This window comes from Camelina sativa, chromosome 20 (genome assembly GCF_030686135.1).
Source record: "Camelina sativa cultivar CO46 ecotype springtype chromosome 20, ASM3068613v1".
In the NCBI taxonomy this organism is placed as follows: domain Eukaryota; kingdom Viridiplantae; phylum Streptophyta; class Magnoliopsida; order Brassicales; family Brassicaceae; genus Camelina; species Camelina sativa.
The window spans coordinates 32010390-32036097 of record NC_141899.1 but is presented as its reverse complement, the minus strand read 5'-3'; the positions used below and the strand labels follow the sequence as shown (position 1 = coordinate 32036097).

Sequence of the window (25708 nt, the reverse complement as noted above, 5' to 3'; positions counted from 1 at the left end):
TCTCGCTTTGAATTTCAGAGACAATTACCTCACTGCCGGTGTTAAATTCAATAATCTCTTGGATATGATGACTGATGTTGTGTTTAGCTCTATAGATGTCAGAGGCCACGTCATTAACTTCTTTTTTCTCGTTTAGAATTGGACCACTAGTACTACTCTTTGTTGAAACGTGTTTTTAGTTACGTGTTGGATTTCCAACAGAGACGCAAGCGAAGAAGTGAAAAATTTCAGAAACAATGTCACGGTGGAACTTATCAGACTAGAAGAGGAACAAATGCAAGGCACGGTGAGATATGCAGAGTTCGCACAGTAAAATTTCTATAAATTAATAAAGTCGGTATTTTTTTAATTTAAGAGGTTTTAATTTATCGAGAAATATTAATTTATGAAAATAATTTTCATTTTCATAATTTTGAATATTTTTAATTAAAAATAAGATATTTTGTTATAATTCACATTTTTAATAGAATTTTTTAAAATTTATAATTTCGGCTATCTTAATATGATTGTTTTTTTTCTTAACCAAAAATGATTTATTTGGTATTTTATGTTTTCCTTTTGGCTCTTTCTAGGAGATTATGGCTCGTTCAAACGAAAAAAAAATATTATGGTCTGGATTACTTTTGAATTTTTTATGATAAAAGTAATACTATTAGATTTGTTTTATTTATTTATTGTAGGTAATATACTATTTTATTGGTAACTCACCGTGCGCAAGACGACTTAATAGTACGCACATACATGTGTTTGTTACTATTAAAATAGCATAGCACCACATTTATCCTGTGGTTGTCTCTCTCGACTAATTGACCAAATTCTTTAACTAACAACGTGTGTATGAATAATATAAAAAGACAGATCGAGCGCATACGATGTGTAGTAGACACAGAATGACAAAAGTGTGAGAATGGAGGAACTATTTTTCGAATCTAGAGACTCTCTCTCATTGCACACTATATAAACAAATGTAATAAGCATTTGTAAACTGTGAATAGAGAGAATTTACCCCCCAAAAAAAACTTAAACAGTTATCCTCTTCTTTGAGTGCAGAGTCTTGTTTTCATCTCAACTTTCCTCCTGCATTAGAAGATTCTGATTCTTCTCATCTAAACTAAGTAGTTGTTTAAAGAATCAAAACAACATGAGTAATTACTTATTTTAAATCTCCCGGGGAGATACTTGAAGCCTAGGTTTGGTTTATTGGACGTCTACTTATTAAATCAAAACAACATAACATGTAACATGTTGGCTGAAACTAGGCCGAGCCTCTTCTTCTCTCACATAAGACGATTACAAGGCTCAAAAGTACATATCTAAGCTAATGGTGGCTCAAAAGTACATATCTAACATTACAAATCGTCCTTCAGAGAATATTCCAAGGCTCTTAACAAGTGTGTGGCTGAGGAGTTTTCTGCTGTCTCTCTCCGTCTTCTTCTATCTCCCTTGGCGTATAACGTACCTTCTTCAGTTGTAGTCTCAATCATAGCTGAACAAACAAATCCCCCAGGTCTTTCATAGTTCTCAACACTAAACACAGTAAAAGAAAAAGGGTTTCAGCGTGCTTATTAGGGCACACACAGCAAAAATAACCGACCTCAATAAAGCAAAACGATAGATTAGATGACATCACAGCTTTCATACTAAGATATACCTGTAAACCGGGTTCGGCCACTTTCTCTTGTTGCAAATCTCAATCAACTTGTCTTTTGCATCTTCAATTTCAATGTCTAGTCTATCCTCCTCCATAACTATTTCAACGGGCATACTTTCTGATAACTTCTGTAATGCTTCCTTAGCAGGCCTCATCTTCGCTGCATCTCTAGTCTTTTCATTTTTCCCACGAGCTATAAATTCAGTAGTCCTGTTTCCGTTTTCCTTATCACCCAAACAAAAAAGGGTACGAAGTGGTTGAGGTCTCAGCCACAAATTCTCCAATGTATATAGTGGCTCGAAAAGACCCCTGAAGATCTGCAAATTTTTGCTCCTTTTATTTTAAAAAGTTGAGAATCATATAACATAGAATTAGAAACACAAATCTAGTGGAGAACACAACATACCTCCCAGAGTCTTTTAACATCAAAATTCATATCAATGAAAACAGCTCCAGCTACAGAATCTACAAGGTCAGAGACTACTTTTGGGGGTTTCGCCGACTGAGGAACTCGGTCATTCTCTTTGCCCTCCACCTCTGAGAACACTTTAATCTAAAAGATGACACCAAAAAAGTGTTGTTGTCAATCAAGCAAAGATAATACGGAATTGGTAGCCACAAGAATTGGTTAGTAACCTTTTCATCTAACTTGAGTTTGCTTATAAAGAATTGGTAAATGTTGTGTTTGACGGCAACGCGGGCGTAATTTTTGTTTCTTGTATTTGCGATTCGCAACAGACTCATCTCCCTGGCTCCAAACTTAGGGTACATGAGGTAGATGTGATTCGTGAAGGCGAGTTCTAGAGCTGCCTCGCCGACAAACATAAGCCGTTTGAATTGAGAAGAGGTTAGCGATAGCGCTTCAGTCAGAAGATTCTTGTTCGTGAAAATGTAATTCAAGATCTTCTCCACTGCTTCCACTGAATCAGAATCCATCTTTGAGCAAAAGAGAGATGATGATTTCTTCTTATTAATTTTTTCCGGCATTTGCAGATTACTTATGGCTCTTGTCATGTGGTAAGCTGCTGAGTTTTCTGCTTGCTTTTCCTTTGATTTTGCATCTCCCTTTATGAAAAAGGTACCTTTTATTGTTGGGATCTCAATCTGAACTGAACAAACAATTTTCTGCTCATTTTTTGGCCCTCTTTCTACTTCAAAGCTGAAAAGAGTTAAACACGGTAACAAAAAACGTTGTTAAGTTTATACAGCATACTCGTGCTTATTGAGGCAAGTAAAAACAAAAAGCCAAACTCACATTGATTATAGATGTATAGTTTTTTTTATAGCATACATGTAATTTCTCTACCCTAGATGGTACACGTTTCACTATGGATTAGCAAAGGAACTCTCTTTCTTTGAGATTATAAGACTCTAGACTACTCGAAGATATTAATATGACTCTGGATCATGGTCCTTGTTGAGCAGTAAGTAGTACATAGAAAATAAAATTTCCTGCTTAATCAAAGAAAAATGTAAGAATAAGATATACCTGAAAATCGGCCTCGGCCACTTTTTCTTGTCACAAATCACAAACAACTTCCCTTTTGCGTTGTCAGGTTGAACATGTGAGCTATCCTTATCAGTAACCATTTGTTCTTGTTTCATTTCATTGGTTAAAGGGTTCTCAGATGCAGCAGACAAAGAAGATGATTCAGTCTGTAACTGGAGCTTTTCGGTGGAGCAAATCTCAAACGAATTCCCTTTCACATCCTCAGGTTCAACATGTGGACCATCCTCATCAATAACTATTTGTTCATCTGTCATATCATCGCTTAGGGGGTTCTCAGAGGTGGTTTGAAAAGAAGAGGATCCAGTCTGTGTCTGGAGCTTCTCCGTGGAGCAAATCTCAGTTGAGTTCCCTTTCACATCTTCAAGTTCAACATCTAGACTATCCTCACAAGTAACCATTTTATTTGGTGTCATTTCATTAGTTCTCCTCTTCTTTGAATGCAGACTCTTGTTTTCATCTAAACTTTCTTGCATTTGCAGATTCTTCTTCTCATCTAAACTTTTCGGCATTTGCAGATTACTTATAACAAGACTCATCATAGAAGATCCCAAGGCTCTTATCATGTGATCCGCTGATGAATTTTCTGCTTGCTTTTTCGTTGGTTTTACATCTCCCTTCATGTGAAATGTACCTTCTATAGTTGGGATCTCAATATTAACTGAACAGACAAATTTCTGCTCATTTTCTGGCCCTCTTTCTTCTTCAACACTAGAAAGAGTTAAACACAGTAGAAAAATGTTATAAGGTTAATACAGCATACTTGCGCCTATTGAGGCACACAAAGTAAAAAACCGCTAGACTCACATTTATCTTACAAGTCTGGTTTTTTAGAGCATATATGTGATTTCTCTATCCAAGATTGAAAGAATTTTAACCACGGATTACCAAACACATTATCCTTCTTTGAGATTATAAGACTCTACACTACTCAAAGATATTAGTTTGAGTTTGGATAATGGTCCTTATTAAGCAGTAAGTAGTAATTAGAAAAGAAAGATTCCTGCTAAAGCAAAGATAAACGCTGGAAAAAATATACCTGAACACCGGGTTCGGCCAATTATTCTTTGCGCAAATCTCATACAACTTCCCTTTCACATCTTCGGGTTCAACATGTAGACTATCCTTATCACCAACCATTTGTTTTGTTGTCATATCAGAGGTTGACGGGTTCTCAGCAGCAGTAGGCAACGAAGATGATCCAGTCTGTGGCTGGAGCTTTTTAGTAGAGCAAATCTCAAACGACTTCCCTTTCACACCCGCAGGTTCAACATGTGGATCCTCATCCATAACTATTTGTTCTTCTGTCATTTCATCGGTTAAGGGGTTCTTAGAGGCGGTTAGAAAAGAAGATGATCCAGTCTGTGTCTGGAGCTTATCCGTGGAGCAAATCTCAATCGACTGCCCTTTCACATCTTCAGGTTCAAGACCTAGACTATCCTCACCAGTACCCATTTTATTTGGTGTCATTTCATAAGTAGTTCTCCTCTTCTTTGAACGCAGATTCTTGTGTTCATCTAAAGTTTCTTGCATTTGCAGATTCTTCTTCTTCTCATCTAGACTTTTCGGCATTTGCAGATTACCTATGACTAGACTCATCATAGAAGATTCCAAGGCTTTTATCATGTGATTCGCTGAGGAATTTTCTGCTAGCTTTTTAGTTGGTTTTACATCTCCCTTCATGTGAAAGGAACCTTCTATAGTTGGGATCTCAATCTTAACTGAAGAAACAAATTTCTGCTCATTTTTTGGCCCGCTCTCTTCTTCAACACTGCAAGAGTTAAACACAGTAACAAAGCACTTAAAGTTAATACAGCACATTAGTGCTTATTGAGGCACATAAAGTAAAAAACAGCCATACTCAGTCTCAAGTATATTCTAAGAGCATTTATGTGATTTCTCTACCCAAGATTGTAAGAGATTAAGCACATATTATTGAGGCATTCATGGTCCTTGTTGAGCAGTTAGAAGTAACTTAGAAAATAAAATTTCCTGCCAAATCAAAGAAAAATGTAGGAATAAGATATACCTGAAAACCGGGTTCGGCCACTTATTAATAGAACAAATATCAAACAATTTCCGTTTCGCGTCGTCAGGTTCATCATGTGGACTATCCTCATCAATAACCATTTGTTCTTTTTCCATTTCATCGGTTAAAGGGTTCTCAAAGGTGGAAGGAAAAGAAGATAACTCAGTCTGTAATTGGAGATTTTCAGTGGAGCAAATCTCAAACGACATCCCTTTCACATCTTCAGGTTCTACATGTGGACTATCCTCATAAAAAACTATTTCTTCTTCTGTCATTTCCTCGGTTAAGGGATTATCCTCATCAACAATGTTGCCAATGGGAAGACAATCAGACAGCTTCTGTAACACTCCCGCAGCAGCAAGCAGCTTCGCACTATGTATATTTTTAGCACGCGCAGCAGCTATAAATATATCATCAAGATATACCCAAGCAACATGTTTGTCTCTGCCTACATCTTTCCAATACTTGAAATCGATTCGCTTGCCGTGTTCATCACCCAAACGAAAAAGCGCAAGAGATGATGGTTTAAGTTGCAGCCGTAAATCATCAGGTCTATATATTGGCTCCAAAAGTTCCCTGAAGACCTGCAAAAATTTTCCTCTCTTTTTTAATAAACATAGAATTAGAAACACAAATCTAGTGAAGAACAAACACAACAGAAACAAACCTCCCAAAGTCTTTGTACATCATAATTCACATCAATATAAACAGCTCCAGCTATCGACTCTACAAGATTAGCAAACTCTTTTGGTGCTTTCACCAACTCACTATACAGAACACGATCACCTTCTCTGCTCACTGCCTCTATAAACTTCTTTCAAAAAAATTAAACCACTTTTTAGTAAAGAACAATCAAATATCTCAACAGTCTCTTCGCACATATGATTCAGACGATTGTTTACCTTTTCACCTGTAGTAGAACGTTTCGCGTATCGGTGGAGGTTGTGTTTGACAGCGGCACGAGCGAGCTTCTCGTTACTTACATTTGCAATTCGCAAGTCACGCAACTCATTGAGTTTGAGATTAGGGTAAGCGTGGTAGATGTAATTAGTGAAGGCGACCTCGAGAACGGAGCCGCCGAGAAACTCAAGCCGGTTGTGTAGAATACATGATTCTTCAGCACAACCTTCAGGGAACGTTTGAGGTAAGGCTGCCTTGAGAAGAGTCTTGTTCACGAAACTGTAGTTCAAGATCTTCTCAACTGCTTCCACTGCATCATCCATCTCCGGCGAAAAGCTTCGGAGAAAGAAGAGAATTAGGTCACTAAATATGTATGAGGGGCAAATTGGTCACGTCAATACACCTGGACTTTTTACTAAAAACATGAATTTAAACCCTTAGCTTTATTTTTGAGAATTAGTTAACGTTACAAAAAGGTCCCAATCAATACAGAAGGAAGAGACCATAACATTATGGAACAGAAACAATTTTGGATAAGAGAAGAAGGTCAATTCATTAGTTGGGTCATGCCAGAGACAAAGGCGCAGGAGGAAGAGACCACATGCAGAGGTGGTTGCGGCTATGATACACAAAATCGATTTGCAGACAAAAAGATGAACGATTGCATACAATGTGAAATACACAGATGACAAAACTGTGAATGAGGAATGATTGCACTATAGAAGAGATGTAATAAGCTTTTAGAAATTGTTTCAAACAATACCAAAAACTTAAACCAATCTTTCATCGTCTTCTCTTCCTCTTCTTTGAAGGCTGAGTCTTGTTCTCATCTAAACTTTCCTGCATCTGCAGATTCTTCTTCTCATCTAAACTTTGTTGCATCTGCGGATTCTTCTTCTCATCTAAACTTTCCTGTGTTTGCGAATTCTTGTTTTCATCTAATTTTTCCACTGTTTGCGGACTCTTCTTCTCATCTAAACTTTCCTGCATCTGCGGATTCTTCTTCTCATCTAAACTTTTCTGCATTTGCGGATTCTTCTTCTCAACTAAAATTTCCTTCATTTGCGGATACTTCTTCTCATCTAAACTTTCCTGCATTTCCAGTTTCCTCTTCTCCTTCTCTATTCTTTTTTTGCATTTTCATCTTACTTATGACAAGATTCGTTAGAGGAGATTCCAAGGCTCTTATCATGTGGGAGGCTGATGAGTTTTCTGCTACCTTTCTCCGTCTTTTTCTATTGCCCTCAATGCATAAGGTACCGTCTTTAGTTGGAGTCTCAATCTTAGCTGAATAAACAAATCCCTCCTCAGAGCTCTCAACACTGAAAAGATTTGAACACAGTAACCAAATAGTTTTTCAAGTTAAGACGGCGCATTCGTGCTTATTGAGGCACACACAGTAAAATTATCAAACTCACATTAATCTTATGTAGGATATACACGTTTTTACTACCCTTAGATTGTAAGATAACTTAACTATGGAGCGAATGTGTTCTGCTTCCTGAGATTACAAGACTCTAGAGTCTAGACTACTCAAAGGTGGAATCAATTTGACTTAGAAAATAAAACTTTGTGGTTAAAAGCAAAAGACAAAATGAGAAATAAGATATACCTGTCGTAAATCGGGTTTGGCCATTTCCTCTTGTTGCAAATCTCAATCAACTTCTCTTTTGCATCTTCATATTCAATGTACTTCATAACCATTTCAATGGGTATAGTTTCTGACAACTTCTGTAACGCTGCCCTAGCAGCCTGCATCTTTGCATCAGCTCTACTCTTACGAGAGTCCCCACCACGAGCAATAAATTCATCATCAATATATACCTCAGCATTGATTGCGTCGCCCTTTTCAACATACCTGAACTCGATTCGCTTGCCGTGTTTTTCACCAAAACACAAAAGCGTAAGAAGTGAATGAGCTTGCCGCCTCAAATCATCCGGGGTATATATTGGCTCAAAAAGACCCCTGACGATCTGCAAATATCATTCCTTTTCTAAGAAATCCAGAATCATATAACACAGAATTAGAAACAAAATCTAGTGAGAAAACACAACAGACCTCCCAGAGTCTTTGTACATTATAATCCACATCAATATAAACAGCTCCAGCTACAACATTTACAAGACTAGCGAGATATCTTCGGGCTTTCACAAATCTGTATGGATCTGGATCAGAATCAGAATCATCTTCTTTGCCCATCAACTCTATGAACTCTTTAATCTAAGAGATGACACCAAAACTGGTGAGTATATTATGAAAAAGAGAGGTGTTCTCAATTAACAAGACATTTTTTTATTTACCTTTCTTTCTAACTTCTCCTTTTTGGACGAAAGAGCATCTTGTATAAAGAATTGGTAGATGCTTTTTTTTACGGCCACACGAGCGTATCTGTCATTACATGTATTCGCTTCTTGCAAGAGACACAAATTCTTCAGTTCGAGGTTAGGGTACATGAGGTACAAGTAATTCGTGAAGGCGAGAGAGAGAAAGAGCGGGCTCGCCAACGAACGTAAGCCGTTTGAAAAAAGGTGAATAATCACCGTGCGTTAGCGCTTCTTTCAGAAGATTCTTGTTCACAAAACAGTAATTCAAGATCTTCTCCACTGCTCCCACTAAATCAGAACCCATCTCTGAGTCAAAGAGAGATGGACTCTTCTTCATATCTAAACTTTCCAGCATTCGCAGATTACGCATGACAAGACTCATTAGAGAAGATTTCAAGGCACCTATCATGTGGTAGGCTGAGGATCTTTCTGCCTCCTTTTTCGATAATTTTGCATCTCCCTTCATGTGAAAGGTACTCTCTATAGCTGGGATCTCAATCTTAACTGAGCAAACACACTGCTTATTTTCTGGCCGTGGTTCCTCATCCACACTGGAACAATAAAGAAATTAATACGGCAACTTCATGCTTATTCAGGCATTTAACGTAAAAAAAAGAGCCATCTTACGAGTATAGTTTTTAAGAGCATATATGCGATTTCTATACTCATTATCCTTCTTTGAGATTACAAAGATTCTAGACTATTCAATGATATTAGTTTGTCTTTGGATCGTGGTCCTTGTTAAGGAGTAAGTAGTAATTAGAGAATAAATAAACGAAAAAAGTAGGAATAAGATATACCTGAAAACTGGCATTGGCCACTTATTGGTGACGCAGATATTAATCAACTTCCCTTTCACATCTTTGGGTACTACATGTAGACTATCTTTATCAACAACCATTTGTTTTGTTGTAATTTCATAGGTTAACGGGTTCACCGAGGCAGTGGGCAACAAAGATGATTCAGTATGAATCTGAAGTTTTCTACTAGAGCAAATCTCAAAAAACTCTCCTTTCGAATCTTCATGTTCAACATGTGGACTATCCTCATCAATAACCATTTCTTCTCGTGTCATTTCATTGGCAAAAGGGTTCTCAGAGGCAGTGGGCGAAGAAGATGATCGAGTCTGTAACTGGAGCTTTTGAGCGGAGCAAATCTCAAACAACTTTCGTTTCACATCTTCATTTTCGAAGTCGAGATTATCATCACTATTGATCTTTTCAGTGAGCGTACGTTCTGACAACTTCTGTAACGCTTCCGTAGCAGCGAGCAGCTTGGCTCGCTCTTTACATTTAACAAACCAAGAAGCTGCTATCAACTCATCATCAAGATATACCTCAACAATAAATCCTCTTCTTTCTTGTTCGTAATACCTGAAGTCTATTCGCTTGCCATGTTTATCACCCAAACGAGAAAGCGCAAGATATGTTTCTTCAGGTTGCTCCTTTATATTATCAAGTGTAAATATTGGCTCCAAAAAACCCCTGAAGATCTGCCAAAAATTCCCTTTCAACTTGAGATCCGTATAACATCAGAATTAGAAACAACGAAAATCAAGTAGACACACATACTGTACCTCCCAAAATCTTTGCAAATCAAAATTCACATCAACATAAAGAGCTCCAGCTATAGACTCTACAATGTCCGCAAGAATTTTTGGTGCTTTCACCACTCCACCATACGGAACAGGAACATCTTCTTTGCTCACAGCCTCTGTGAACTCTTTAACCTAAGGATATATAGACACACTTAACTGATAAGAACATATTTTCAAATCATTCAATAACTCTTTAAGAAAAAAGTTTCTAATGACTCCAAAAACACATTTTTCGAAAGAGATGATTAAGTACCTCTTCATCTAACGAAGGAAAAGGAAGGTCACGTTTAAGGAGTTGGTAGAGGTTGTGACTGAGAGCGACACGAGCGAATTTCTCGTTACTAACATTTGGAGGTCGCAGGCTATGCACCTCCCAGGATGTGGAAGTGGAAGTGGAAGTGGAAGTAGGGTAGGTGAGGTGAATGTGATTCGACAAGGCGACCTCAAGAACCGAATCGCCGAGGAACTCAAGCCGCTTGAATAAAGGAGATGAGCCCACGCAATCAGGAGAGGTTTGCGTTGTCGCTTCCTTGAGAAGAGTCTTATTCGTGAAACTGTAGTTCAAGATCTTCTCCACAGCTTCTACTGATGAATCCATCCCCCGGCGAAAGCTGAAGGCGGCGGCGGCGGCGGCGTCGGGCTGAAGAGTTTGATTTCGTGACTAAAAGCAGGTTCAGTCCTAAAATGTTATTAAAGTTTTTAAAAAGTGGAGTTTGGATAACGTTTCAAAAGTTTCAGGAACAATTTAGAAGGACATGGTTACATGAAGGATTAAAGCGACATTATTAATAAAAGCACCAGGAAGTAATTTGTTTGATGTCGGTCCACTCAAGTTGCTTTGGTTTCTATATTTGGATTAGACTCAAGTTTGGCTAATTTGTTTGATTTCGGTTTTGAGCTAAAATCGACAAGTCTTGGTTCAGATGCATCATACCGATCAGTCTTATTTTCTTTGTCTAATGACTCTAATCTAACCAAAAATATGTACCTAATTTTATTCTATTAACCAACAAAATCCTTTTAAAAATTGGAAAGAAAATAAAAGAACGATTTACTTCTCATGGAACCGACCTGAAATTTGCATCGTCCTAATCTTTTTCACCAAAGTGACAAAAAAGTTTAAAAAAAAAAAAAACCCAATCGAACCGAACCGACTTTAATGTCCGGGCCTAGAAACGCAAACGCGAAAAAGGGATAAAATTTATTTACAATAATAAAAACCCTCTTATTCCGTTTTGTATTTTTTACTCGTCATATTTTTTTAAGCCGTCGTCTCTTTGAACCTCTTCCCTAAACCCTTGCCTGTCAAATCAGCAACACTCCGCCATCGCTTTCCGTAGCCGATTATTTCTTCCGGAGAGAACTTCAGAAACTTTATCTGCCTCCCAAAGAGACTATACGATCCCAGCTTCAATCTCTTCTTCGAATCGCACGAAATCCTCCCATCAGAATCTCTTCGACGATTCTCCCGTGCTCGTAACTGACAGCTTAATTGCAAGTTAACTAGCGATGGGACTCGATCAAGAAGACCTAGAGTATGTTTTTTTTTTGTGTTGATTCGGCAATGATTTTAGATTTTAATTGAACTAGTTACATAATCTTATAAGGTTACTCTTTTCTATTGAAACAGCTTGACCAATGATGATCACTTCGTCGACAAGGAAAAGCTTTCAGCTCCTATCAAGTCTACAGCTGATAAATTCCAGCTCGTTCCCGAGTTCTTGAAGGTACACACAGAACACAAATTCTTTGATATGTAATCTTGGTGGGAAAAGTTATTCATACTTGACTGTGTAATTGTTCTTGTTTTGTAGGTGAGAGGACTTGTGAAGCAACACCTGGATTCCTTCAATTACTTTATCAATGTCGGGATTAAAAAGATTGTTCAGGCAAATAATCTTATTACGTCCACAGTTGACCCATCAATCTACCTAAGGTCAAACTTTGTAATCTCAATTTCTTCTTGTATCTGACAAGTCCCTATCTATGAATATTGATGTCTTGTTTCAAGTAGAGTAGTGGGTGTTTTGCAGTCCTTTTCTAATTCTTCATTACAACAGATGCATATATAAAGAGATTGATTGTGCTATTTATTGGTTTTCTCCTGTTTCCAAAACTAACCTTTCGTAGCTATATTTTAATGCAGGTTTAAGTCCGTCAGAGTTGGTGAACCCTCAGTTATAAATCTTAATATTGCGGAACAACTTACTCCGCACATGTGCCGATTAGCAGACTTGACGTAAAGTGTTCTTTACTACTCATATCATGTTTTTGTAGTTTGATGTTTGAGCATATGTTGTGCAGTTGGAATTTGGTTTCCACCTGTTTCTGTTGTTCCTCATCCGTCTACATCATCAATAACTTTCTCTTTCTATTGGCTGTGGTTAATGCATTATAACTTCTTGTTTTAACTATCAGGTATGCTGCTCCAATATATGTCAATATAGAATATATTTATGGAAGTCATGGAGTGAAGACACTAGCTACCAAGGTAAATGAGAGAAAATTTATTCTACATATATGATGCTTATAATCAAACTCAGGCTGAATATGATGTTTCTTTATTCAGGATAACTTTATTATCGGAAGGATGCCTATAATGTTGCGGAGTTGCCGCTGTGTATTACATGGAAAAGATGAAGAGGAACTTGCAAGATTGGGTTTGTATTGTGTACCCCTACTTCAATATTACATCTTTGTGTTCATCATATTTATTTTATTTCATTTGGATTCTAGGCGAGTGCCCTCTTGACCCTGGAGGATACTTCGTCATCAAAGGAACTGAGAAGGTGATAATTCATATATTTATGTATATAATCTTCTTGCAGCTATCATATGGAGTCTATAGATTGCCTAGTAGTCCGCACTTAGATTTTGTGGATATATGTTGTGTATTATTACGTCTCTTTGGTTCGGACTCGATTGTGTGTGTTTTTTCACAGTTCAATGCTGTTCTCGTTCTAATTGACGTTTTTCTGTTTCTAGCTGTTTCTGTCAATATAGTTATCCGATTTGTCATGCGATCCTTTCCTTTTTACGTGACCTGAAGCCATGCATTGCTTGTTGGTGTTTGATGTTCATTTCAGGTGTTGTTGATACAAGAACAACTTTCGAAGAACAGAATTATTATTGATTCTGATAAAAAAGGGAAGTAAGTGATCTCTTACAGTATTTTAGCCCCTGCAGTATTGATGGCAAGCATCCTCAAATACATTAATTTTCAAGCCAAATCATTATTCTATCATGCTTCAGCAGTGTGCTTCCATTGTTTACCCACCCACTATCCATTTATCAGTTTTACGATTTGTTGACTCTCTTTCTTTTACTGCTTATTTGCAGCATAAATGCATCCGTCACAAGCAGCACTGAAATGACGAAAAGCAAAACAGTTATTCAGATGGAAAAGGAGAAGATATATTTATTTCTTCATCAATTTGTAAAAAAGGTGTAGATACATTATCATGTCCACCAATTTAATTGTAGATCTTTCAGCATTGGGTTCTATTGGCTGAGCATGTGATTTTGTCATAGATTCCAATTGTAATTGTCCTTAAAGCTATGGGAATGGAGAGCGATCAAGAGATTGTACAAATGGTTGGAAGGGATCCCCGTTTTAGCGCGTCACTCTTACCTTCTATTGAGGCAAGTATTATAGCCCCCTGCATTTTATCTTGTGTCTAATTTATCGTAATTTGGTAATGATGTTAGTGTTTGAGTGAACCTTTCAATTTATAACAACTCTTAACCTAGAAGCAGCTGTAGTTTATAGATATAAATGTTCGTCATATGAATTTTTGAATCTCTTTCATTGGCAAAAGTAAACTACGTAGCAGTGATCCTCGTGGTTGATTGTTTTTGTTCTCATAATTTTAGTTAGGAATTTAATCAAAATAATGATACTTAAATCTGATACTATGCATATTTGATCAAGTCTGGTGCACTTGTGAGCGCCATGGTCGGTTGGCGATGCATAAAGATATAGAAGCAACTGCTATGGCTCTTAGAATGGAAGGTTTTTCGTTGACATCCAGAAAATACTCGTACTCCCTCTTGCTATAGCTATTGAAAGTTATAGGTGATGTGTGAATATCATTAACCCGTGGCTCACAAAAAAACTGCCATACGAAACCAATGTCCTAACTAGTCCTTTTTGTTGAATGTAAAAGTTGATGAATTTCTTAATCTTCCATGCCATTTTGTTCATCCGGTGGGTTCTGACGAGCCTTGATCTCTGACGCATCATATTTATCTCTCTGAATGCTTATTTAATTTCAGGAGTGTGTTAGTGAAGGTGTGAATACACAAAAACAAGCACTGGAGTATCTCGAGGCAAAGGTGCATTGTTTTAGTTATCTTACTGAGTCATTTAGTTTTCTATTCAATGATTCTAGTGAACACATCGTCTGCTTCAAAAATCATCTGAAAAATCCCTGTTTTAAAAAGATCTCTTTATAGTTTAAAAAAGACCATCCTAGCTCATACCTCTAAACACGCTGAACAGAAGAGTAGTCTATCAGGTTATGTTAGAATAACAATAGATTTTGACTTTTGTCAATTTGCAGCAAGATATATGTGACATTCTTTTTATCTGTTTATTACTGTAGGTGAAAAAATCATCATACGGCTCTCCACCTGAAAAGGTTTAATTCTTTATTTCACTATCACACTCTCTAGTTCAACTCTGTACAGATGCTTTTGGCCCTGCACATTTGAATATGAAAGTTTTCTTGCTAACTGAAAATTCCACATTGTAAATTTACATGATTTACTAGGACGGAAGAGCTCTACAGATCCTCAGAGATGTATTTCTTGCGCACGTACCTGTAAGTATCTTAATTTCTTTTGGTTTTTTAAATTGTACCGTTTGCTTACTGCTATGTTCTTCTCCTTAAGGTGCGTGACAACAATTTCCGTCAAAAATGTTTCTATGTTGGCGTGATGTTGAGACGAATGATTGAAGCAATGTTAAACAAAGATGCGATGGATGACAAGGTAATATGATGACCTTCTATCTGGAATAGTGTTTTCGTACCTGTGGAATATATTTGAAGTCTGGTTATTTTCTATTAGGATTATTGCTTGTATGACATGTTAGATACTTAGATTAACTAAAGATCAGCCAATTGAATAAAGGGAGGGCATGCTTAAATGGCTTACAAATTTTCTTGGCTGTCTCTTAGAGGAGCCATTCATATTTAAAGATTTAACTCATATGATGGCTAACTTGTTAGTCAGTGATCTGAGATGAACTAATGATGATCTGTAGACAAGTGTTATTGTAACCCGAAAGTTCATATTGCTTGTAACGTGAGTTCTCAAATGTGCGCCTTTTTGTAGGATTACGTTGGTAACAAGCGATTGGAGTTATCTGGACAACTAATTTCTCTCCTCTTTGAGGTGTCGTTGGAACATATCACCAAGCCCAGTACTTTCTCGTCCTTTTTTTGTAAGATTTTGTCTAGTCCTTACCTATTATTTCCCTCCTTCTCCCTGCTACAGGATTTGTTCAAAACGATGACCACTGAGGCCTATAGAAAGGTAGATACAATTCTTACAAAAACATCCCGGGCTAGCAGATTTGATTTCTCCCAGGTATGTGTAGAGATATTTTTCCCTGCTGATGCAGGTCCTGCATTCAATTTTCTTAACCTGAAAAACATGTATCTTTAGACACCTATAATTTGGAGTTGCAAATGATCTTCAATCAAAATAACATCAAAGATTCATTTTCTAAGAGTTTTTTTTTGTGTTTCCTCCATGTTTATTGAAACAATCTAAAATATATTTCTGTTTGCAGTAAGCTCATTATTAGCTAGGTGTTATTATGCCGATTACCTCTTGCTTTATGAACTTGCATTCCCTTTGGATATTCCACTGCTACTTGAATTGTGACAATAAATTATTTTATTGATTCGATTCTCAGAAATGGTTACTGGAGTCAAATATCTGATATTAAAACTTCAATTTTCTTTTGTTATGTTCTCGTAGTGTCTTACTGGAGATAAATTGTACAATATTACTTTTGGACTAGAAAGAACCCTTTCAACTGGAAACTTCGATATTAAAAGGTTTAGAATGCATAGAAAAGGCATGACACAGGTTAGTCTCACTCTCTCTCTATATATATGTGTATATGTCGTTAGCCTGCTATACGACTTCATTCTCAAAAAATAAAAAATCATATAGGTCCTAACAAGGTTATCTTTTATTGGGAGCATGGGGTTTATCACGAAAATTTCGCCACAATTTGAAAAGTCCAGGAAAGTAAGTGGGCCTAGATCATTGCAACCCAGCCAGGTAATGCTACTTTCTTTATGAGCCTGCTAATAAGAGAACTATTGTTTTTACATTGCATCTGATTTTTGATACTGTCATCTGTGCAAGTGGGGCATGCTCTGCCCATGTGATACCCCAGAAGGCGAAGCTTGTGGGCTTGTCAAGAACTTGGCTTTAATGACTCATGTCACAACGGATGAAGAGGAAGGGCCATTGGTTGCTATGGTATGGGTTTGCTATTTTTTTGGCACATGCAGTCTATTTTTCTCATTAATCTTCTTTGCTATGGATTTGAGAAGGATACCGCTGGAACCACACTACCCTTTCTCATTATCTTCTGCTAGAATCTTGTCAATATAGTGCTGAATCTTTGTGTTCGAATTAATTTTCTGGGAACAGTGCTACAAATTGGGTGTTACAGATCTGGAAGTATTGTCAGCAGAGGAGCTGCATACTCCTGACTCATTTTTGGTCATATTGAATGGGCTAATACTTGGCAAACATAGAAGGCCACAGGTACTTTATATAAAGACACAAATCTCCAACATGCACAATACATATATTTACACCTCTTCACGAGTTTCTATTGTTTCAGTACTTCGCCAATTCACTTAGAAGGCTGCGTAGAGCTGGAAAAATTGGCGAGTTCGTCAGTGTGTTCACAAACGAAAAGCAGGTACTTCATCGATCAGTTTTTTGTGTATCTAGGTTTTGCGTTGTGCACTTTATAGCTTTTGTTCATTCGTCCATCAAGCAAAACCCACTTTATTTATTCGATTATGTTTTTGTCCATGTACTATTTAAGCTTTATAGTTGGTAATATGGATTGATATAGCTAGAACTGAAGATTAAGATTTCTGAGCTAAAAAGGGATTGTGGAAGCTACATTAATAAATTTGTAGTCTTAGTAGCCTCCTTTTGGTATTTTGGATTAGAAATACAGCTAAGGATGCGAATTATAAAATGTACAACTTCGTAAATGGTTGCTGATAAAGGGTGAAGGAAATTATTGATTTTTTAGTTCCTGCCGATATATATTTTTTTCTGACGAATTTACAAATGTTTACTGACACTGACTCCAAAGAGAAAATGTTTATCAGCATTGTGTTTACGTTGCTTCTGATGGTGGGCGGGTGTGTCGTCCACTTGTTATAGCCGATAAAGGAATATCAAGAGTTAAACAACACCACATGAAGGAATTACAGGTACATGTGTTATATTTTCCCAGATTCATGCATAGTTGTCATAGTGGTATAATTTAAAATCATTGGCTGACTGATTTGTACTTTTTTGAAGGATGGAGTTCGCACTTTTGATGACTTTATTCGTGACGGTTTAATCGAGTATCTTGATGTCAATGAGGAAAATAATGCATTGGTACATCTCAGACTCATATTTTCCAGATGTATTCTATTTTATTGCACCGTAGGCAGCTTAGAATGATGAACTGCTCTTTTTCCTTGTTTTAAGATCGCTTTATATGAAAGTGAAGCCACTGCGGAACTGGATGAAGGAGTAGAAGCTGCTAAGATAAGGGTAGACACAACCCACATTGAGATTGAACCTTTCACCATCTTAGGTGTTGTTGCTGGTCTTATCCCCTACCCTCACCATAACCAGTCACCTAGAAATACATATCAGGTTTGTGTTTCTAGACAATCTGACTTAAGAGCTGCAATTTTTGTTGGTTTGCATTTCGTTATTAGTCATTAATTCCTGTTACATTGTGTGCAGTGTGCTATGGGGAAACAAGCTATGGGAAATATTGCTTACAACCAGGCAAGTCCGTTTATGCCTTCCATGTCATTTCACTGGAGCAAATCTTGCTTCTTTCTACTTTTAGTGTGATTAGATAAATTGTTGCCTATCATGCTATCTTAGGTTTTACTTAATTAAGTTGATTGTATGAAGTCTAAATACTTTAATGCCTGTATCTTCTCCGTTGTATCATGTTTTTGTATATTTTGCTCTCTGCCAGACACTGATTTTGTTTTTTATAATCTTTGTATTTAGTTAAACCGGATGGACACATTGCTTTACCTATTGGTGTATCCCCAGAGACCCCTGTTGACCACAAGGACAATTGAATTGGTACGTTTCTTTGCTCTAGTAGGAATGTATTAATAATATGAAACTAATAAATTATGCTTGTTAACAGGTTGGATACGATAAACTTGGAGCAGGTCAAAACGCAACAGTTGCTGTTATGAGTAATAGTGGATACGACATAGAGGATGCAATAGTGATGAACAAATCTTCCTTGGATCGTGGTTTTGGCCGCTGCATTGTTATGAAAAAGTATGTTATGGATTTCTCTGTGAGGCAAAGTTGTTTTCTTTGAAAGCCTGTCTCTTACATTAACTATTGCTTGTGTTGTCTTGTCTTATCTTGTGAAACAGAATTGTCGCTACATGCCTGAGGCACGAGAACGGTACAGTAGACAGAATACTCAGGCCAGAAAGAACAGGCCCAGATGCAGAAAAGATGCAGGTATTACATTTTGTCTGCATATGCCGTATATCGTAAGACTTGTGACGTCATATTTTTAAAATGGCATATTTGGGAATATGTTTTGTTATAATTGCTAATTCTGTATGCATTTCTTAGATGCTATGGAAACAGTCTAAGTAATCCATTGAGGACAAAATTCCTTTTTTAACTTTTGCAATTTCTTATAAGAGGGAGCAAGCACGATATGGTTGTTGATTATTTGAAATTTGACTGTATTTCTCTCAAATTATACGCTCCATTACCAAAAAATATGACTCTGCCTAGAAATTATGACATAGATGGCATAAACCCTCCTATTGTGTTTGAAGACGGGAAAGTTCTAATCCAAACAGCTAGTGATAGTGTCTGAATCAAGGCGTTTTCCTTTCCTTCTCCTTGCTGCTTTTTGTTGTTTATTTATTATTTATTTGACTTGTGACCTTTTCCTCTGCTAATACATCTTAAATCAATTTTTCTTTTTAAGATACTGGACGATGATGGAATTGCTTCTCCGGGAGAAATTATCAGACCAAATGATGTCTATATAAATAAACAAATCCCTGTGGACGTTACTAATAAGAGTACATCTCAGCTATCTGATAGGTATCCAATATATTTCTCGAATATGTGATCATAATTGTTTCTTAAAACTGTAATCACAAATGTACAATTCGTTGCGTAATGTTCAGTCAATACCGTTCGGCCAGAGAGTATTTCAAAGGTCCTCAAGGGGAGACACAAGTGGTCGATAGAGTTGCTCTGTGTCCTTATAAAGATGACCAGTTATGTATCAAATATATCATACGACATACTCGTCGACCAGAGGTGAGAATAGTTTTCTTCAATACTGTTATGCTTCTAGCCTAGGCCTCGTGTTCTACAGTGTTAATCATGTTTTGGTCCGGCTTTTTTTTAGCTTGGTGACAAATTCAGCAGTAGGCATGGGCAGAAAGGTGTATGTGGTACAATTATTCAGCAAGAAGATTTTCCATTTTCTGAGCTTGGAATTTGCCCTGATTTGATCATGAATCCACATGGGTTTCCAAGGTTAGAAATTCTTCCTTAAGACAATTCTCTATTTATCTGTGCTGCCTTTTTATAACGTGGAGCCAAAAGAACAAGACATCCTTCATTTTGTGTACGAGTGTGTGGGTGTATTTGGGGCCTTTTGTGTAGAGGTTTTGCTTCATTTTGTTACCATTGCGTTGCCTTAACTATAAGAATCTTTTCGATGTAACAAACAAGTAACAGTGGATTTCCAGTTGGCACAAAATCATAAAATCTGTTTTGGTACCCAACTTGAAGCAACAGTTATGATCCCGTCGGTCCAAAACTTTCGAGTTTCATCTGAAAGTTCTTGATTACTTGAGATTTAAAACTGACGAATGTATTAACATATTTCTTGTGACAGTCGTATGACAGTAGGTAAGATGATAGAACTCCTTGGAAGTAAGGCTGGGGTTTCTTGTGGTAGATTTCATTATGGTAGTGCTTTTGGAGAAAGAGGAGGCCATGCAGACAAGGTTGAGACTATAAGGTACTTTTTCTCTCTCGTAACTACGAGGTTTCTTCTTCCATTTATAACCTTTTCTTTTGGCATTTAATGTCATCGTATGTTCTTCTATCATTGCAGTGCGACCCTTGTAGAGAAAGGGTTCTCATACAGTGGGAAGGACTTGTTATACTCAGGTACTGCATTATGATTCTGTACACATTTCAGAATGTGCAGTTATATGTTAAAATTCATTCTAGTGTCTGTTGTTAATTTATTTGTGTACAAAGTCGTTTAGAATCTCACTAAAATGGGCGAAGACATTACCATTTGACATTTTTAACGGACATGCTCATTCTTATTCTAAAGCAATATAGGGTTTAATGATTCTTTCCTGTACTTCAACATGACGACCTTGAGAGTCTTGCAGGTCTCAGTGGCGAGCCGTTGGAAGCATACATATTTATGGGGCCTATATATTACCAGAAATTGAAACACATGGTGAGGTTTCTTTAACTTATTTGAATTATTTTTTTCTGTTTGTAATCACAAAAAGAAAAAAAAGAAAAGAAAAGAATTCTATACAGTAGTTTTTTCGGAAAAAGTAAACAGAATTTCTCTTTTTTGTACATATGTTGAATAGGTTCTAGACAAAATGCATGCGCGAGGGAGTGGACCACGTGTCATGATGACAAGACAGCCTACTGAAGGGAAATCTAAGAATGGAGGTTTGTGCCTCTTACTTCTGTATCTTCACTCTGGATTTAATACATATTCTTTTGATTTATGATTTATGAAAAAATTTAGGATTTGTATTTTCTTTTTTCCTTGAGAGTGTTTTATTATTACGTTTTGTTATAAGGGTTAGGTTTCGTTTGTGAGACCTATCCAAACTACAGAGAGCCTTAGTGAAAATTTACTCTTGTTTCGTGTTATTGTTCTGTTTTCTACTATTATATTAAGGGTTTTGGTTTGTGAATTTGATTGTATCAAATGATGTGTCTCTTCCTAATTGTATCTCTAACGATGTTCCAGGTTTAAGGGTGGGAGAAATGGAACGAGATTGTCTTATTGCTTATGGGGCCAGCATGTTGATCTACGAGCGGCTCATGGTTTCTAGTGATCCTTTTGAAGTTCAGGTAACTAAATCATAATGCACTGTTTTTAGAAGTGGCAAAATCTGTGAGATCATTGCAACTCCTTATCTTGAATGGGATAATCTTTTATGTAGTGGATACGGTTAGGATGCCCAACTGGTTTTGATACAGTTTTGATTGCAGGTTTGCAGAGCTTGTGGTTTGTTGGGATATTACAGTTACAAGCTTAAAAAGGCATGTTGTTCAACATGTAAAAATGGCGATAACATTGCTACTATGAAACTCCCATATGCATGCAAGCTACTATTCCAGGTAAAACCACTGGATCCACCTGCTCAAATTGAAACTCTCCTTGGTCCCATTTGGAAATTATTGGTAGTTTTGATCTTTGAATACAATTTTCTTTCTAAATAAGTAAAAAGCATTGATGTTTTGGGTTTTTACTGGTTTCTTAAGACTCTTAAAACAAACTCCATTCTTATAGTTATCCTCAGGCTTGTTTCTGTTTTTTTTCTTTAACTCGTTCTGCGCATTATGTGGTAACAGGAACTCCAGTCGATGAATGTTGTTCCGCGTCTGAAACTCACAGAGGCTTGATCTCAGGGAAATGTTATCAAACTTTTTATTAGCTTAGATGATAGTTTGGTACGACTTCGATTCCTTCTGGTTTGATATTCTGCTCTCAAATTTCTGAGGTTGGATCATATTTGTTGTACTGAACCTTTTGGGGGGAAAAAATGCAAAAGTTAATAAGTTTTTTTTTTCTTTTATTTCACATCTACTTTAGTAATGATTGAACCAATGTATGAACTGAGAAACTACATTGGGAATTAATTAATGATTGAAGAAGAAACAAATATCTTGTGGAATCCTTTGCTTAGCAGCAAGAGCATTAGCTAGCGCTTGTTACCATCTCTATCCAAGACGTTACGGAGACAGCCACTTCTTGACCCGCTCCACGACATGCTTACACCTTTGTCGTGTCTCATGATTTATGATTTGAGAAAAGATATAAAGGTTATTTTCTTCTAAAACAACATTCTTTTAATTTTTAGAATCTCTGTTAAGAAAAACAAATTATAAAGATAGAAGCATATTTTCTTCTTCAAACATAAACGAAAGATATAAGCACAACTTTTTTTTTTCTTTCTGGTAACGTGCACACACTTAAGTTATGATATCTAATTACAAAAAGAGATCAAAATAAATCTCTCCAAATACAAATAGCTTCAGATTCCACAAAAAGGTAGAAGTATCATCATGATATACACTATTGTTGTTGTCGTTGTCAAATGCAAGCATAGTGAAGTAATAAAAGACGAAGAAGAAGCAAACACATAAAGTCTCGATGTTCTTCTCTACTATGTGACTAACCAAAAGAGATCTCTCTTAAGGTACGAAACTAAGCACAACACGATGAACTCACTGCTGTAGCCCCTGGTCCGTTTGGGAGAACCATTCCTGTTGGGTTTTCTGCTGGCTGAACACGCGGTAGTCTTTTCGCTGTAGCGGTTTTAACAAAAGAGAAACAAAAAAAAGTGCAACGGGATTTAGTGGAAAATTAAATTGTTGGAAATTGCTATCTTGATGTAAGAATGACTCACCGATTTCGTAGAATATGTCTTTGACATTTGTTGCAGTCTTCGCTGAGGTTTCCATGAAGAAAAGGCTGTTCTCTTGAGCATATATCTCTGCCTCCTGCAAATGACAATAACAAGAACTACTTAACAACACAACTAAGTAAAGAAAACAACCCAAGTCACGTAGGGATTGTAATTGAGCATTTCACGGGCACCAGTCAAACTTCACCCCCAAGTGCCCGTAAACATGTTCTCCCGGTACTTTTGAATTCATCTCAAAGATTTCTTGGCATTGAAAAAGCAAAATGAGACAGAACAGGAAAGGAAGATTTGGTTTACCTCTGCAGACACCTTCCTAGCATCTAATAAATCAGCTTTGTTTCCAGCAAGGGCCATCACCATATTAGGGTTACCTGATCACATGAAAACAATAAGCAAATGATCATATAGCAAATAAACCACAATAACTAACATAAACTAGCTAAGCCAAGTTCAGCCATTCAATACCTTGTGCCTGCAGTTCCTGGACCCATTTCTTCGCCCTCTCAAATGAAGCCTGTGTCAATAGAAAACAAGAGTTAAGCAAACCTAACTTTTCTTGTCCAAACCTTAAGATGGCATTGAAGTCGACCGCTGATCAGTAAGTCAGTGCATTAAGGACTAAAGCATGGGATTGTGAGTTTCGTACTTGGTTTGTAATGTCAAAGACAATGATAGCAGCAGCTGCACCCCTGTAGTACATTGGAGCCAAGCTATGGTATCGTTCCTGACCAGCTGTATCCCATATCTCAAACTTGACAGTCGCATCATTCACAGCCAGTGTTTGAGAGAAAAAAGCTGCACCAATGGTCGATTCCTGTAACACAAAACACAACGAGTATGAAAGAAAAGTCAAGATAAACCACAGAACGCAGATATGGGGAAAAATGCCACCACCAACCTGGAATTCAACAAACTGATCTTTAACAAAACGAAGCACAAGACTTGATTTACCAGCCCCAACATCTCCAAGTAATACCTGAAGCACTTCAACCCAAAGTTAAGCACATAAACAAAAAAAAAAAAAAAAATTGAACAAAACAGACTTGTCTTCCACTACAGGTGGTAACAAAGAGACCTTAAGTATCCACAAACATCCTTATTAAATACCATAATCATTCCACGAGAGTGTCTTAAATATCCAAATATTGCATCAGATAAGCAAATCTTAATGTAGAGATAGAACCAAAAAGTATCTAAACGTAATCATCCATACAAACAGATTAGGGAATTTTAAATTAGCAGAAGAAAGGGTTCTTCTTCATAGTAATTTAGCTTGACTCGTTAGAACCCTAATTATATACAATAATAAATCTACAACCTTTACTCCAAACCCTAGTTTTATACTGTTAAATCATGCGATTTCTGAAACGATTAGATCTACCCAATTTTGGGATCGGAAAATTCGGTTCGAATTCCCCAAAATTGAATGAAAACAGAAGAACCACGACGATCGAATCAAAATTTTCTCCTTAAGAAAACAGTTGAATTCACCAAGGATTAACAAAAAAAAAAAAAAAGCAAAAACCCAGAAGATCAAACTGACCAGTTTGGCGTTGATGTTCTTGTTTCCAGAGCTAGCCATTGAATTACTGCTTTGATCTGATAAACAGTAACTGAAGCTCGAGAAGCAAAATTGAAGATGAAACGCGTTGACAATCGGAAGAACGGAGAAGAAGAAGAGAGACCCGAAGAAGCTTCGTCAACAAACAACCAAATCTCTCTCTCTCTCTGGAAGACGAAAGCAAAAACAAAAAAAAAAAGCAGAGAAGGAAGAAAAATCAAAGGAACAAATATTATACGGCTCGTGATTATGACACGAGAGACTTTGATATTGTAAATAAGTAAACTAAAAAAAAAAAAAAAAACACAAAATAATGAAATTACGATAGAGCCCTAAATTTATCTATAATACTAGAAGCAGCACCGAAAGCAAAAATATGCTCCTGCATGGTTCACCGCACAAAGTAAAGTAGTAAACTGTAGACGATGTTGTCTTGTACTACTAATAATAATGTCGATAATTGTGTATACTTTCGTTAGGATTTCATACACATTTCGTAGTTAGCAACAAAAAAATCTAATAATAAGTTAATAACGATTAGGTCATGTTGTTATTAAGAAGAAAAAAACAACAACTAGGCCATGAATGTTTAATGGTTTTTAATTATATTTTTTAATTTTTAGACTCTAGATTTTAGTTTTTAGTTTTTTAATTTTGTAAAAAGATAAGAAAGTCTCTAATTTTTAGTTTTTCGATTTTTAGTGAAAATTGTTGAGAAACTAGGGAATGTATTTTAACAAAAATTTTGATTGGGTAAAAAAATGAGATTTTGAGATCTAATTCTAAAAAGTAGAAACAAACAAGTAGATTAGAGCATATACTTTTATATATCATTTCAGGTTTATGTTTACTTTTTATTTTTTTAATGGTAGGTATTATCAAAAATACGCCAAATCGGATGAATCGTGGATTATATTAGCCTATATATTTGATTATGATATTATATTAGATTATGATTTTTTAATTCAAAAAACTATTTGATGATGAATATGTGAGGAATATTTCCTTTTCCCTATTATGTGGTCTTATAGTCATCAGTTTTCTATGGAATAATGTTATTCTTAATATATTTGGTAACCAATTAAATTGGTAACAAAGGAGTTTTTCCTAATCAATCTCTACTTTGATGGACGGTTGAGATTAAATCTTAAGGAAACCCTA

General features: G+C 36.5%; 3 protein-coding genes and 1 pseudogene across 6 annotated transcripts; 1 reads left to right on the top strand and 3 right to left on the bottom strand.

Annotated features, from left to right (window-relative positions):
* Positions 1–1191: 1191 nt before the first annotated feature.
* Positions 1192–6467, bottom strand: LOC104771715 (ribonuclease 3-like protein 3). The gene is given in 10 exon segments (XM_019242414.2): positions 1192–1408; positions 1410–1527; positions 1652–1968; positions 2058–2204; positions 2288–2810; positions 3141–3869; positions 4198–4929; positions 5188–5771; positions 5855–6001; positions 6090–6467. Coding segments are annotated over 10 exon segments (3642 nt in total). The 5' UTR covers positions 6411–6467; the 3' UTR covers positions 1192–1384.
* Positions 6468–6725: 258 nt separating this feature from the next.
* Positions 6726–10751, bottom strand: LOC104771714 (ribonuclease 3-like protein 3; annotated as a pseudogene). Its single transcript, XR_015593223.1, has 7 exons — positions 10263–10751; positions 9989–10141; positions 9213–9904; positions 8389–8963; positions 8147–8308; positions 7700–8061; positions 6726–7409 (listed from the first exon to the last, which is right to left on the bottom strand). The product of XR_015593223.1 is annotated as a ribonuclease 3-like protein 3 (transcript).
* Positions 10752–11194: 443 nt separating this feature from the next.
* Positions 11195–22221, top strand: LOC104771712 (DNA-directed RNA polymerase III subunit 2). Of its 2 annotated transcripts, none has more exons than XM_010496285.2 (38): positions 11195–11544; positions 11640–11736; positions 11824–11945; positions 12156–12248; positions 12428–12500; positions 12579–12669; positions 12746–12798; positions 13096–13160; positions 13349–13454; positions 13541–13651; positions 14285–14344; positions 14614–14649; positions 14782–14832; positions 14903–15001; positions 15347–15406; positions 15509–15601; positions 15998–16108; positions 16196–16306; positions 16394–16510; positions 16685–16801; positions 16881–16961; positions 17386–17490; positions 17582–17662; positions 17756–17926; positions 18020–18064; positions 18299–18376; positions 18444–18583; positions 18685–18775; positions 19260–19378; positions 19465–19600; positions 19692–19822; positions 20187–20312; positions 20409–20464; positions 20698–20768; positions 20911–20995; positions 21303–21406; positions 21548–21676; positions 21911–22221. In XM_010496285.2, exons 1-38 carry the CDS (start codon positions 11519–11521, stop codon positions 21959–21961), a joined length of 3492 nt encoding a protein of 1163 aa, XP_010494587.1. In that variant the 5' UTR covers positions 11195–11518; the 3' UTR covers positions 21962–22221. The 2 variants fall into 2 exon arrangements, 1 of the variants encoding a protein (XP_010494587.1); XR_015593540.1 differs by having other exon boundaries at positions 11237–11544; positions 21536–21676.
* A 268-nt stretch (positions 22222–22489) lies between these two features.
* Positions 22490–24967, bottom strand: LOC104771710 (ras-related protein RABF2a). 2 transcript variants are annotated; one of them, XM_010496283.3, is made up of 7 exons: positions 24530–24967; positions 23885–23962; positions 23633–23800; positions 23452–23500; positions 23284–23357; positions 22969–23062; positions 22490–22867 (listed from the first exon to the last, which is right to left on the bottom strand). In XM_010496283.3, exons 1-7 carry the CDS (start codon positions 24566–24568, stop codon positions 22767–22769), a joined length of 603 nt encoding a protein of 200 aa, XP_010494585.1. In that variant the 5' UTR covers positions 24569–24967; the 3' UTR covers positions 22490–22766. The 2 variants fall into 2 exon arrangements, with proteins under 2 accessions (XP_010494585.1, XP_087362077.1); XM_087505951.1 differs by lacking the exon at positions 23885–23962 and having other exon boundaries at positions 24530–24798.
* Between the last annotated feature and the right edge of the window lie 741 nt (positions 24968–25708).

Bases quoted from the DNA above. Each gene is read 5' to 3' on its own strand.
- LOC104771712 (XM_010496285.2), top strand. From the start codon at position 11,519: ATGGGACTCGATCAAGAAGACCTAGA. The intron at 11,737-11,823 runs GTACACACAGAA...CTTGTTTTGTAG, and splicing joins TCGTTCCCGAGTTCTTGAAG to GTGAGAGGACTTGTGAAGCA. The intron at 19,823-20,186 runs GTTAGAAATTCT...TTCTTGTGACAG, and splicing joins AATCCACATGGGTTTCCAAG to TCGTATGACAGTAGGTAAGA.
- LOC104771710 (XM_010496283.3), bottom strand. From the start codon at position 24,568: ATGGCTAGCTCTGGAAACAAGAACATCAACGCCAAACTG. The intron at 23,963-24,529 runs GTCAGTTTGATC...GAAGTGCTTCAG, and splicing joins AGAACATCAACGCCAAACTG to GTATTACTTGGAGATGTTGG. The intron at 23,501-23,632 runs GTACGAAACTCA...CTATTGACACAG, and splicing joins TCTTTGACATTACAAACCAA to GCTTCATTTGAGAGGGCGAA.